The sequence below is a fragment of the Borostomias antarcticus genome, assembly GCF_949987555.1.
Source record: "Borostomias antarcticus genome assembly, chromosome: 28".
Lineage (NCBI taxonomy): Eukaryota > Metazoa > Chordata > Actinopteri > Stomiiformes > Stomiidae > Borostomias > Borostomias antarcticus.
The window spans coordinates 1908435-1922881 of record NC_140261.1 but is presented as its reverse complement, the minus strand read 5'-3'; the positions used below and the strand labels follow the sequence as shown (position 1 = coordinate 1922881).

General features: G+C 44.1%; 1 protein-coding gene across 1 annotated transcript in view; it reads right to left on the bottom strand.

Moving 5' to 3' along the window:
• Positions 1-14447, bottom strand: part of fstl5 (follistatin-like 5) — a gene marked incomplete at both ends in the record, with an annotated part of 71035 nt that overhangs the window by 19956 nt on the left and 36632 nt on the right. Inside the window, 3 exons of the mRNA XM_084459551.1 lie at positions 231-392; positions 3379-3499; positions 8511-8677. Of these exons, the coding sequence (XP_084315677.1) occupies positions 231-392; positions 3379-3499; positions 8511-8677 (450 nt within the window). The remainder of the gene's footprint in view (positions 1-230; positions 393-3378; positions 3500-8510; positions 8678-14447) is intronic.

Below are 14447 nucleotides of genomic sequence, written 5' to 3'. Positions count from 1 at the left end.
CGTTTGGAATGCCGCCGTTTTTGACATTTCCATCCCTCGTACTTTAACGAACTCCTCCTACAGATTTCATCCAATCGACTTCACACTCGGTATGGAAAATCAGTGTTTAAAAAAAAAAATTCAAATCTTGTTTTTCATGCCGAAAGAGCCCTAAAAACACTAAGTAATAAAAATAAAAAAACGAGGTTATCATAATTCATGCGTGAAAGGGTAAAAATAAGAGTCCGCACCTTGCAGAGTGAGCTGCTTGGACAGCTTGGTAGTGATGTCCATGCCGTTCTTCAGCCATGCCAGCTGGGGGTGAGGAATACCTTCTGCGTGGCACCGGAGACTCGATGTCACACCCGGCTCCCTCGCTTGGCTCTCGGGGTACACCCGTATGACGGGAGGGACTGGCAAGACGAAGAAGAAGAAGAAGAAGAAGAAGAAGAAGAAGAAGAAGAAGAAGAAGAAGAAGAAGAAGAAGAAGAAGAAGGGAATGAATGCCGACCATGTGTCTGCTAAAGTGCAGGGTCTTAGAGTATGAAGAGCAAAAGTGGCTTAATTGAATGAGAAGTTTTCATTTAGAGAGGATGCCAAGTCAATTTAACTTCCAACTTAAGCATGAACATACTATCAATAGGATAATGTACAATTCCAGCATAAATTCAACAGGATTAGACAACATTAGAGTGCTGGCAAGCCCGTGTGCGGCGGATGAATTAGCTGGATAAATAAGGCAGGGAACCTCCATTGGACTGACATCCATTTAGTTTGGAGGCCATTGATTTTATGCAACCTTTTGACAAGCAAGGAGATGAGAGGATAGGAACTGAAAGAACTAAATTCATAAAAACAACAACACAGAGAAGGGTTACACAATTCATGTGGAAGCAATTTGCTGTAACTGCAATTTCTTGAATCCATCTGAAGAATATTTTGCAAACATTTACACTTGTTAATACAGTATCTATATATATCACCCGCTATTTCAAAACACAGGCTAATTTCTCAATCTTTCACATCTATAATTTTTCCACCTTCCTGACAAATTTGGAGTAATCTGGCGGAAGTGAGACTAACCCCCATCCTGACACTGCGCTTCCTTTGCAGAGCCAGTGCACCATATCTACGGCCTCTTTTAGCCAGGACAGTCTGCTCCTTGACGGTCTAGCAGATAAAGAGAACGTGGTAGAGACTATTTCCTGTGGGCTTGTTTAGGGAGGGGAAGTCTTTCTCCAGCCAGGTGAGTGATTAGGAGAATGAGAGGCGCCATGGCCATCTGCTCAGGGTGGCACTCTGGAGCCCACAAGCTGCCTTGATTTATTCCCTCGTGCCAATATGCCATTCGGAACTAGAAATGGGTGGTAGATGGCAAATAGCTGACTTCAGTGTTCTAACACAGTTGCAATGAATCCACTTAGGTTGTGTTGTATCATAATACAAACAATAAATGACATATATGTATAATATATGGAAGCACATTTAGAATGCGTTGACATAACATAATTCAAGAGTTTATTATACTATATAGCATTTGTGTGAAAAAATGTGCAGTATAATGTTCTGTTTTGCCTGAGTGAGTAATTTGACATTCAAGGCTCCTTTTCAAAGTACACCCGAAGGCCTCGTTATAGTGAATAACCAGTATATGTACCTCCAAACGTTCATTTTTATGAGAGAGGGAAATGTCACAAGCATATTCCCAAGGCGCTCCTTCCATATATAATGCTTCGATATTGCTTCTAGGCTTTATGTGCGTAAATCCAGTCCATGATTAAAATCACTATTTCCTATGCCTGACTAGTAAACCGCAGCAGCGTGAAATCCAGTCAGCGTGATTTTTCTGCTCAAGACTGGATTCAGACAAGATTAAAGATGTGTTGTAGCCTTATGTGTTCCTGGAGGTGTCAGGACACAGTGGGGGAAGCATGTGACACAGTGGAGTTGACAGCTCCATCATAATGCTCCACAGCCTACCGTCAATCACACAGTCAGCCTCACACACACACACACACACACACACACACACACACACACACACACACACACACACACACACACACACACACACACACACACACACAGCCGTTCAGCAGGGGCCCACCTTATGGCAGTGCTAGTGGTGATTCCCTACTACGCAGCCTGGCTTGTCTCGACTTTTCAACTGAATTGAACTTGTTACCCCTCTGAGTTCTCAGCCCTTCTCTCTGTGTAGCATCTCAAGCACTCCAGCCAAGTCCTTTGTGGGAAGCCCTTCACAGCGCCCCCCCCCCCCCCACCCGCCCGCCATGATGAAAGCTCCTCTCTGACCCAGACATCTGAGATGTGATTACTCTTTCACCACTGCTGTTCTCCCAGCCAGCTTCGGGCCACCCGGGGAAGACCAAAGGGGAGAGAGAATGACCCAGAGCTCTGCTGCCGCCCAAATGTTATTGAGATCTCACACTAGGAACGTCAGTTTGGTTTATACCAATACACATGGAGAAATTGAATGTTTTCTGTCATGGCAACAACATGCCAAAATGTGATTTGAACTGTCATTGCTTCCTTATGGAATATCCTCCCAAAATAATGAGTGAATGTGACACAAAATAAGGTCACGCCTGCCTATGTGATCACTCAAGAACCGCTAAGAGTCTGCATTTTGATGAATCACAGTGATATCAAAGGAGCGGTACGCATACAATAATATTTTCGACTGGACTTACTGCTTACTGCTTACTTGCATTTTTAAGTTAAAAATGATGCCATGACCATTCATCTTTGTTCTCTCGTCTTCATGGCATATTGAACATTTGAGTGAAAGGGCACCGGGAAGCCTTGATTACAGTAAGATGCCCCAATGGCTGCAGAGCACAAACCCTTGTATCTACTGTACAGTATGGTCATTTATAACATGTCCTCCGTCCGAGTGATGCAACTAATTGAAGTGAGACATCACCACTGACTAGAGATGTGTTTTAATGACATTCATTTTAAATAGAAAAGTAAAAAGTTCAACCACTGTTATCAAACATATTTTCTTCCAATTATAGCTCTTTACAATTATAACTAGATTTTTCTACTGTAAACAATTCAGAGAATCTCATAAAGTATTTGCAATAAAACCTGATAAGATTTTAAAACAGAGCTATCGGGATACTCCTGTCATATTTATTATATCATCTTCAAAGAAAGAAACTAGTGTTGATCACACTGACGGAACCATCTGTCAAAACAATCCTGAAAATCTGTCCTGTCCTTCCCATGTGAACACCTCTCCTTGTACTGACTGTGGTGTCAGAGGAGCCGGGCGTGCCCCTCAGGTGTGATTTAACGCAGCTTGGCGGTGACACTATGTCAACAGGAAGTGAGGTAGCGCCCGTGCTGGTCGTGCTGAGGGGCCACTGTGCTTACCGTTCACCTGGAGCGCGTGCGTCTGCCAGAGCTGCTCATACCCGTCGGCATGGCAGCTGTAGTTCCCCATGTGGGTGGTGGTCACCTTGGTGATGTACAAAGAGCCATCGTCCCCATAATCCTGCAGACAGAGGAATGGGCTTCGTCACAATGACAGTGACTCGAGGGAGTTCTATGTTTTAACTTCAAAGGCCTTGATCAGCATGACAGTAAATGACAGAGATGTGAATGTGATCATGCGATAGGGCTGTGGCATGAGAAAACTGTGTTCAGACTTTTTTTTTATAACAGCATGGGCCAATGTGCCTCAGTCTCAATCAAGCATAAAGCATTCCTCTAGCCCTAACCACAGTGTCTAATGTACCGGACAGACAGAAGTAGATAGTGAAAAACATACACATTTACAAGAGCTAACTGGGATGGAAGGTACTATATTGCTGCAATTTTTTCAGTATGTTCGACATTCACAACACAGGTAGGGGACAGCTAATCCATTAGTAAACGGCATGCAAATGAATATCGCTGCTTTTCACAGTGATTCTCTCAAATGCCGTGTTGAGGACAGAATGAGAGATGTTAGCCTTTGTAAGCATGCGTGCCACAAAAATATATCACACAGTAATTCTGAACCTATAAAAGCAGCACAGGCACAAGCCTGTCCATGGGGGTGAGGTCACGAGTCACGGGGAGCAAACAAATAAGAAAATATGTTATGATCAAGCTGGTGAACACATCAAGGTGCTGAGAAAAAAAAAAAAAAAAAAGATATCTAAATAATAATAATAATAATAATAATAAGGTGTAGCAGTAACATTGATAAGAGCTCCAAAAGCTAATGAAAGTGAGAACTGAGTGAGACTGTCTGGTACAAGCTTAAAGGAATAGTAAAGGGAAAATCGAGGGTTTAACATGTTTTTGAATGATTTTTCAAGATGCCCACCCACATCCATTGTATGACCAAAACGGTGGTAGAGCAATTATCAACTTTCTCGAAAATGCTAGCTTTGTCAACATTTTGATCTGAACCATCGTATATGATCACAAGTAACCCTAAAACAGGGCTAAACATGCATTTTCTCTTTACTACTCCTTTAAATCGTCCTCCTCATTAGAGGCCAGCCATACATGTACACTCACAGGAAGCAATTTGCTGTTTCTCCAAGAAGTAATTTCCCATTTGATTAAATCGTCTCTAATTCTAATTTGATAAGGCTGCTTCCTTTGAGGAAAATCCAAGGGCCGATCCCGATTGGCTGATTGTCCAGGTGTGAACGCTGTATACAGTCTGTCCTCCCGTCCGCCTGCCTACAGACAGCTGTAAGAGCTCCACAGCCTCCCCGCCGTGCTGAGAGGCTGCCTCTCCAGCGCTGTGATATACAGCCCAGCCGAGGCTAGCGGCTCGGGCCCCGCAGGAGCGGCAGACCTTTGCAATACGGGGCAAATTGATGGCGCGCTCTGGCCCCCCTCGGCTGGGAGCATTCTGTGTCACCTTTTTAAATGAAAAAATGAATGGTGGGAGAAATGAAACTCAGAGGGTGGAACGAGTGCCACTGGAGGCTGTTGACCCCCCCCCCCCCCCACCGCCCCCCCCCAACACAACCTCCCATCTCCATCCAGCAGCCAGGAAGGAGGAGGCGGGACTGAGGAGCAGAAGAAGGATGCTAGTGGAGCACATATGCTGTGCTGTAGGCCACCCTCACAGGACGAGACAGCTGCCCGTTTAACCACACCCACCTGGTTGACCTCTGAAAAGCTTCCCAACAGAGCAACCTTATTGGACGGTTAAACTTCCCCTGGAGTGGTATTTGTCCGTTTGGTTAAGAGCTCCTGTATACACTACGATAAGGTACGATGTCATTAGCTTTGAGGGCTCTTCATGAAGGATTATGCGGTGAACAAGACTAGTATGTAGTGGTGTCTGTTCTGATAAGCCTACCTGTGATGGAATCTGTTCAGGAAAAGAACACAATTGAAATCCATGGTTATTGAAATGCTGGGTTTTTGTTAAGGTTAAAGGTCACACATGAAATAGCAGGTGAAATACAAAGCAAGTGTTATCCATATATCACCACACATCCGATAGTTTGACATATTAGACTGTCGAGAAAACCCTGAGGCTAAGGATAAACTGTATACAGAAAAACATACAGAATATAGTGACTCTAAAGATAAGAAAGAAGAGCACTGACATTTAAATGTTTGCTTTATTTATTTAAGAGGAGAGGGGTTGTGATTCGGGGTCATCCCTATATTCCCTGTGTCCTATGTTCCCCGGGTCCTATGTTCCCAAGGGTTCTATGTTCCCCGGGTCCTATGTTCCCCAGGTTCTATGCTCCCCGGGTCCTATGTTCCCCCCGAAAAAGGGTCCTATGTTCCCCTGGTCCTATGTTACCCCCGAAACGCGAAAGAAAAACGTGATTATGCCATCGCATTTTAATGCCAAAAGGCATTGCTTTGCCTTGCCTTGCATTATCTTAAGCTCTATAAACCCTTCGCTTATTCACAAAGATATAACTCTCAATTAGAGTTGGCAGATGAGACCTGCGAACATTAACGCTCCTGAAACCTTTGGAAAACGGGTACATGGCAATCCTCAGTGGCTGTGTGGACACCAGCTGCAGATACTGTACCAGTAAATCGACTGGCTTGCCGTGAAAAACGGCACCGGCACCGGCACGCCGAAAGACTCTGGGGTAAACTGGTGTTTGGGTTCTGCTGATGTTCCATTAGCATGTTTTGCTGCGTCCCGTTAGCCTTCCACACAGTTTACGATGGATCACAAGTGACTGACGGTTAGCCTTCATCTCTTGCTGTGGCACCAACTTGCTAGTGGCACTGGATATTCAGAACGCCATCTGCGCTAATTATGTCCTCAGCCGAAGGTGAGATTTCTCTCCGGTTAGATGTCACCGGGAAATTGAAGCTGACAGAAGCACAGATCCTGATATCACAGTAAAGATCTAACGGGGTAGCAGGGAAGAATACATAACCCATATGACTGCTACACAATTTGTATGCACGAGTCACACTTTGAATGTGAAATGTCAGCCATGCCAAGCTCAAAGTCCACATAATATTTCAATAAACCAGTCCAGCATATTTATTCTAACTGATACTATATATTCTACCGGATGTTTTGTGTGTAATGCATTTCACACTTCTTTCAGGATATGTTTACTATTTATTGTTAGATTGCAGCTTAGGCGGTAGAGCGGGTCGTCCAATGATTGTAGGGTCGGCAGGTTTAGAATTGTAAAGCCTTCATTGTAAAGCGCTTTGGATAAAAGCGCTATATACTGTAAGTTCAGTCAATTTACCATTTACCATTACAAGCAGAACGATCCTGTTCATTTGCTCTTTGCCTGGAAAATTCATTGTTGTTATCCCTTTTGGAAATGATCTGAAGACTGCTAGATAAAAGTCGACAAGAAGTGATATCAAACACCTTCTGCATATCAACTCTGCTTTAGTTCACTGAGGAAGTATTATTCTGTGTGAGGAAGCAACAAAGACGACCACCTACGGTGCAAACTCTCTAAACTGCAGGATGTCTTCAGGCAATATATATTCAAGAGAGGAAACAAGCAATGGGGTTCCTCAACTACTCTACCTGCGTGATACACGGAGGGAAAGAAGAACGAACCCACCTCTCACTAAGCTTATCAAAGAGAATTTAACCTGACCCAACAAACTTTGCACTACATTCTCCAAGAGTTGTTATGTCAAGTCCCCTTTTGTAACAACTCCAACTTGACAGGCTGGCATTCACAGTGCTCACCAGTGCTCCACTTACTATTTCATTATTAATAGCTTATCGTAGATAATCCAGAAGAGACAGAGTTTCGGCTTTTGCATACAAACCATTGAGGTGACTGGGGAGTGTGACTGAGCCAAAAAAGAAAAGCTAATCTTTATGTAAATGGGGATCATGCCCCACCATCTCAGAAAAGGGGAGTCGAATTCCTGGCCGATGGCGTCGGGAACAGCTGCGCGGCTCTGCGCCCAGCCTTGAGGGTCATCAACATTTAATGTTACATTAGTGGCTTCGTTGGACGTCCTTTATGTACTGAGACAGTGTTGACTCAATTATGCACAGAGTCCCCAGTAGGGCTTGGTCAGCCCTGACAGAGAGTTCTGATGAGGACACCCCCCCCCCCCCCATAACCTGGCATCGCCATCCTGATCACGTGACTTCACATTATGTTTCTCATCCACGGATCAGTCTGGAAGCCCTTCCATTCAGACAGATTTCCGGAAACGCGAAATGTGGTGAGCCAATTGCAACCGTTCATCTATTATGAGACAGCTTTAATACGATGGCTACGATGATACGATGACAAACCTGCATTTAATTTATCTGATTGGTCGTAAGTCTATCCAATTGCATCCAGAGGCATCTTGGTCTGGGCCCGTCGATAAAACCTTTGGAAGTCGAAAATGACCTAAGAGTTTCCAGACTCATTTGCATTTGCAAATTGGTGTGGTGATGCCCGGCTTTTCAAATTGGTCTGGTGATGCCAGCCCCCCCCCCAACTCCCTCCTCCTCCTTGCTTCTTGTTTGTACCTGAAGGTCTTGGCTTTGAAGAGGATGAAAGGGTTGTCAGGTCCTATCACACACACACACACACACACACACACACACACACACACTTGGACACACCCAGCCAAGCACAAGCACACACGAGCACACACAGACAAGCTGAGAACCTTTTCTCCTCCCGCCTCCTCTTCCTTCCTCCTGTTTTTCTTCGTCTGTGCAGCATCGTCTCTCACAAACACCGCTCATATGAGGACGTCCTGCCGCTGTGGACAACGCCCCGCCCACAACGTGTTTCCAAACCCATAGTTTTCCCTTCTTGGTCTAGTCTGAGGGTGGAAGGACTTCCTGGTTGGTAATCTGAGTGAGTGCCTACCATTGAGCCCTTGAGCAAGGCACTTAACTCCCAACATTAGCTCGTAACTGTAAGTCACTTTTGATAAAAGTGTCTGCTACACAACTAAAATGCAAATATTCTATCTTAAGTGGGATAAATAACCCTTGCAAGCTTCTCCGACAACCCTTAATAGAAGGGAGGTTTGACATTTACAGCAGAGGAGGAGAGAGAATTTCAGGAGTGATTCACGTGGCTTACATTGATGTCCTCCAGATCCAGGGAGTTGAGGACCTGATTGTTGCGCTTCCATATGATAGGTGGTCTTTGCTCCCCGGTGATGTCACAGGTCAAGACGGCGCTCTGGCCAACCGTTACCGTGGTGATGCTCAATTTCCGGTCATCAGGAAGGGTAAGCTGGTACACTTCTGCCAATAGAAAAAAACAAAACAAAACATTAGACCACCTGCTTATTAAGCACAGGAGTCATGCCACCTGTGTTGGATATATGGATATATATATGTTGGGAGGGGTTGTATTCAGATGCTCTTCAGAAATGGATGCTGCATACTCTTAACATTAATTATTCTTTTATAATCAACCTCATTGGATGATGTGTAATCGCCTGACAAGCAGAATAATTGCCCTAAAGTGTGTTTACCTACATTTATGATTAAATCAAACTGAAAACCAATACAGAGAATACAGAGAGTGGCTTGATTATCCATTGTTCTGTTGCACAGGCACAATCTCACTGCAAATATTATTTATTTTATGGTTAAATATGCACGGAACAAGCATAATGAGTACATACTGGTACAAAGCATTTTTTTGCTAATGAAAATGGATGGAAAATGTGTTTTGCAAATGCATTGAATAAACAGAGATGTAATGTAGCCTAATCTATTTACTGTAAATGGTAAATGGACTGCACTTATATAGTGCTTTTCCACCTTAGCAGCACTCAAAGCGCTTTACAATGGCCTCTCATTCACAGCAGCTGCCATGCAAGGTGCTAACCTGCTCATTGGGAGCAATTTGGGGTTAGGTGTCTTGCTCAAGGACACTTCGACATGTGGACAGTCGGAGCTGGGATTCGAACCACTGACCCTTCGATCACTGAACGACCCGCTCTACCAACTGAGCTACAGCCGCCCCGCATGTCTGTCAAGCCAAGAATCTCTAAGGACTACTGCATGTGTTACGGACATGCCATTTAGTCAAGAGAGCTAGTAGATCTCAGGTCCTAAATAATCCTAGTGATATTTATGTAATGACGCTAATCAGCTCAGATAACTCTGGGTAAGCCTTTCTCCCTCTACATAGATCCCCAATTATAAAAACATGCAGGGAATGGATGTCTCTCCAGTCCTGAACACTTGGACTGAGCACTTGGACTGAACACTTGGACTGAACACTTGGACTGAACACTTGGACTAAGCACTTGGACTGAGCACTTGGACTGAACACTTGCACTGAACACTTGGACTAAGCACTTGGACTGAGCACTTGGACTGAGCACTTGGACTGAACACTTGCACTGAACACTTGCACTGAACACTTGGACTAAGCACTTGGACTAAGCACTTGGACTGAGCACTTGGACTGAACACTTGCACTGAACACTTGGACTGAGCACTTGGACTGAACACTTGGACTGAACACTTGGACTAAGCACTTGGACTGAACACTTGGACTAAGCACTTGGACTTGGTCCCCGGCTGACCGCCACTCCAGACTGGGAGGACAGCTTGGATGGGTGAAATGGAGAGGACACACCAACGACCTCTAAATGCATGTGTGTGTGTGTGTGTGTGTGTGTGTGTGTGTGTGTGTTCACGTTCACCCACACTGGGTTCGATCTCGGGTCCTCTGACTTCCGAACGCACATGACAACCTTATACAAGCAAAACTTTAGCCAGCTATTGGATGGCGGGCGTGGGCGGTATTTATACTGAGGAGAGAGTTTAACCAGTTCAACTCATTTATATGCGCATGGCCCGGCGGTCTCATCATACCCTTTCCTGGAGATTGGCGGGCCGTTTAGCTATGCTAGGGACAACAGGCACAGGCTTTCAACCTACAAGGTAAATGAAATTCATCATTATAAGAACACAGGCTTGGAGAATTCTGTGGTTTCAGAACACGTCATGAATTCCACTTAAACTTTTCTTAGGACCTTTTTTTTAAGAACATATTTATTTATTTTAATTAGGAAGATATTGGTGAATGAGGGACATTGTATTGAAATACACTTTCCTATAAGGAGTGTGGGTGTTTTAGATAGATAGATGGATAGATGGATAGATGGATAGATAGATAGATAGATAGATAGATAGATAGATAGATAGATAGATAGATAGATAGATAGATAGATAGATAGATAGATAGATAGATAGATAGATAGATAGATAGATGGATCTGCCTGAGTCTGATGGCCGCTGGTATAAAGGAACGCCTGAACCGCTTTGTTTTGCACCTGGGTGTGATGAACCTGTGTCTGAAAGTGCTCCCCATCTGCCCCAGCTCCACATAGAGGGGATGGGAGGGGTTGAGTCAAATTATCCGATATGTATTCAGTTATTCAATGGAGACAATGGAGAGTACAATGCTATTTCCCAACCATCCAGTTAAATAACTGATTTCTGTTAGCTTGCTTTGTAATTTTTGCTCTCGGGGTAATGCGCAACTGTGTAGAAAGAAACAGTGACTCAATTTGTTCTGCTCTTGTCGGCATGAAATGCAAACCTAATGAAAGACCAGGTCCAGCAAATAGCGTTGGCTCAGCAAAGCCAGAGAACAGGAGAGGAGCTTCAATTATTAGACAGTGATTACAGTGGACCATTTAGCTACTGTCTGTTGACCCAAGATGATTCTCCCGTTCAATATTTTTGTGTTGTACATGCTCTAATTGGGAAGTGATATGACCTACTGTAGATTGATCAATGTGGGGCAACCACAAGATTAAGTCTTTGTCCCTGGTTGGAATTCTACATCTCACACATAAAGAGAGAGGATATTCGCGCACACTGTCCTTACTTGCAAAATTACTTTTATTTTGAACAATGTTTTGGTCCTAAGACTTTCATCGGGTTAAGACCATAACCTGATGAAGGTCTTGGCACTAAAACTCTTTTCATAATAAAAGTAATTTTGCAAGCAATGACTGTCCGCAGCTAGCCTCTCTGAGATTACAGGTCATGGACTTTTCCCCCGACGCACCTGTCGACAGGTACTTGAAGGTGTACGTTAGCCTTAGCAGTCAAGATTACATCTCATACACAACAGGACATAATAATGATAATAATAATACTGTTAATATACTCTAACATGCCCCTTGCAGATTAGCAGTTAACTTAACTTAACTTAATTAACAAATCAAATAATTAATACAATATGTCTCTTCCTTCGCTCAACTCTAAAAGGACATTATGTGTCTTTTTAACTGCCTTCTTACAGCTGCATTAACACAGTCTTCTGACGGCGGCATTAGCACATGAAAAACAGGACGCGCTACGTTAACAGTCATTACCATTGATCTTGAAAATTGAAAAAGAACCCTGAAGGTTGAAAAAGCACAGAGAAACTATTAACTCCCAGGAAAGGATGAACGTTTCCGTCCGAGGTAATACAGACATGACAGCAATCATGCAATTACAGTATGTATAGTCTACAAAGATAAATTACCTTTCAAATGTGGTACAAACATCACAGTCTCCCCCACCACCCGCCCCCACCCCCACGACCCATTACCCACTCACCACCACACACACACACACACACAGACACACACACACACACACACACACACACACACACACACACACACACACACACACACACACACCTCCCACACCTCTGCCTGGACAGTTAACCCCCTCCCCCCAGAACTGTTCTGACGGACCAGTCTCCCACTCCCACTCCCCTACCCTCGCTGACACCCCACTGGCCATCCCATAATGACTCAAAGAGTGAACATTAGTACATTATGTGTGATCAAAAACATAACAAAAGACTCAGTGCTATAAAAAGAGAGCTAGCAGACATTTCATATAAAATAGATTTTCACTGTATGAACTCTCACATGCATTCTCATACACTTCTGTCCACCCTCTGTTAACATCCAATCCTCATATTTATGTAAACAATGAGCCCAACATGAGAGCAAACTGCTGACGGAGTAGGGGGGCTTCCTTCCAGGCTGTGGTGTGGGTGGGCTTCCTCTGTGAGCTCTATTAAGATCCTCCTCCCCCTCAACCGGCTAGCAAAGAAATGGCGATAACATCACTGTTAACAGAATGCACTCTTCAAATCTCGACAGGCTTTGTAAGGACAACAAGGCGAGGGGGGGGTGGGGGGGATTCGGACACAATCTCGCTCAATAACACCCGCCCTAAACATTCAATTACAGTCCCTTGTACCTTAATGGTTCTGGGATGGGCCCTGGAGCGATAAACTCGATCGGCCTGTGATCTCTGAGGATGATTGAAATGTGAAGATATTGGCAAGAGCTGTAAGAAGGTAGTGGGCAGTTGGGCTGGATCGTGGCTGTTGGTAATGCTACATGCAGCAGCCATGGCAGTTCCTTGCACAGGTTAAGCGCTTGGAGTAATCTTTGGTCCACTTACTCTATGGCTGATTTATCAGTAAAGGAAGTGGCCCTGGCTTGCGATGGGGCACTTCCCTTTGGAAGGGACCAACCTTCAACTTGCAGCCTGTAATTAGTGATTAATGCAAGAGGCTGGGATTTCTGATTTACTCCGGGACTGTTCCTGTAATGGGTTCTTGGTCTGTGCTGAATCACCTAGGAAACGAAGGAACGTTCGTCAGAGAAAATAGCTTGGGCCTGCAGGACGTAGCAATAAGAGAGAGAGAGAGAGAGAGAGAGAGAGAGAGAGAGAGAGAGAAAGAGAGAAAAAGAGAGAGAGAGAGAGAGAGAGAGAAAAGAGAGAGAGAGAGAGAGAGAGAGAGAGAGAGAAAAAGAGAGAGAGAGAGAGAGAGAGAAAGAGAGAGAGAGAGAGAGAGAGAGAGGTTGCTTTGGTTTCAGAATGGTTAATTGAGATAATTTGAACATTATACCAAAATGAGTTTCCTTTGATTTCTTGTTATTCCTTTTTCAAAACATACAACTCACACTGAGTTTTGTTGACCAGAATACTTAATCAGAGGCCAATTAGTTTTCAAGAGTAGAAACATTCAGATACCAGTAAATATAACTTCTTAAATATGTATACTATCGCAGTGTATGATAGATTATATTATTTCAAAATCAGAACATTTATCTAAAGTGAGCCCAGTTTCCTGCATCTGGGCCCTGTACTACTCGAGCGAGCTAGCGAAAAGTTATCCTGGATATGTTGAATAAGCTTCGTAGTATGGGGTCCTGGTCCCACATAGTCTTACTGAATGCACTACCTCTACCTGATCTTCCTGGAGCCTGATTTCTATCACAGCTGTTGGAGGCGTCTTGTGGGACAGTCTCACATTAGTATGCAACATGGCCCAAGACTCTTAATTGGACAAATTTTATCGCAACCACTTTGCGGGGAAAAGCCACCGTTCAAATCTCCCTGCGACGTGCTAAATCAAGAACCCATCTAACCACCATATGGAGGCAATGACTCAACTTTCCCCAGATCCAGCTCCCCACTGTCTTTATCAGACTGCGCGGCATTTTTATTGGAGTCAATTTTGTTTCAAGCGAGGCCTATTTCCTATTATGAGGCTATGTGACTGTGAATAATATTGAGTGCAGTGTGGGTGGTTTACTGAGGCTCTGTGTTAAGGTGCTGATTGAAGCACAGTGGCATATCGCAATCTCATGAAAAACAGAAATGAAGTGCCGCACACAGCTGAGCATCCAGGGGGCGTTAAATCAATGTGTCCTGATGCTCTAGGGAGATCTTTTTAATGTCTTGTAGCGTTCAAACGTCGACATTTCTGAATTTGTTTCATACCTCCCTGATGATGACTTGGGCAGCAGCCCTATAAAAACAGTTTATGACAAGAGCTATAACATCAGCAGTATGACCCCAGTGAGCTGTTGAGTTGTTCAAAGTACAATACATGGTAATGCCTGAGTCTGAGAGACAATTCACGGCAAATCGAGAGGACTCGAATCTCACAGTCTCAGTTGAGTATAATACACTCAAAATGACATTCTTGTGAACTATGTCCTTGAATCACCCTTCATTTGCA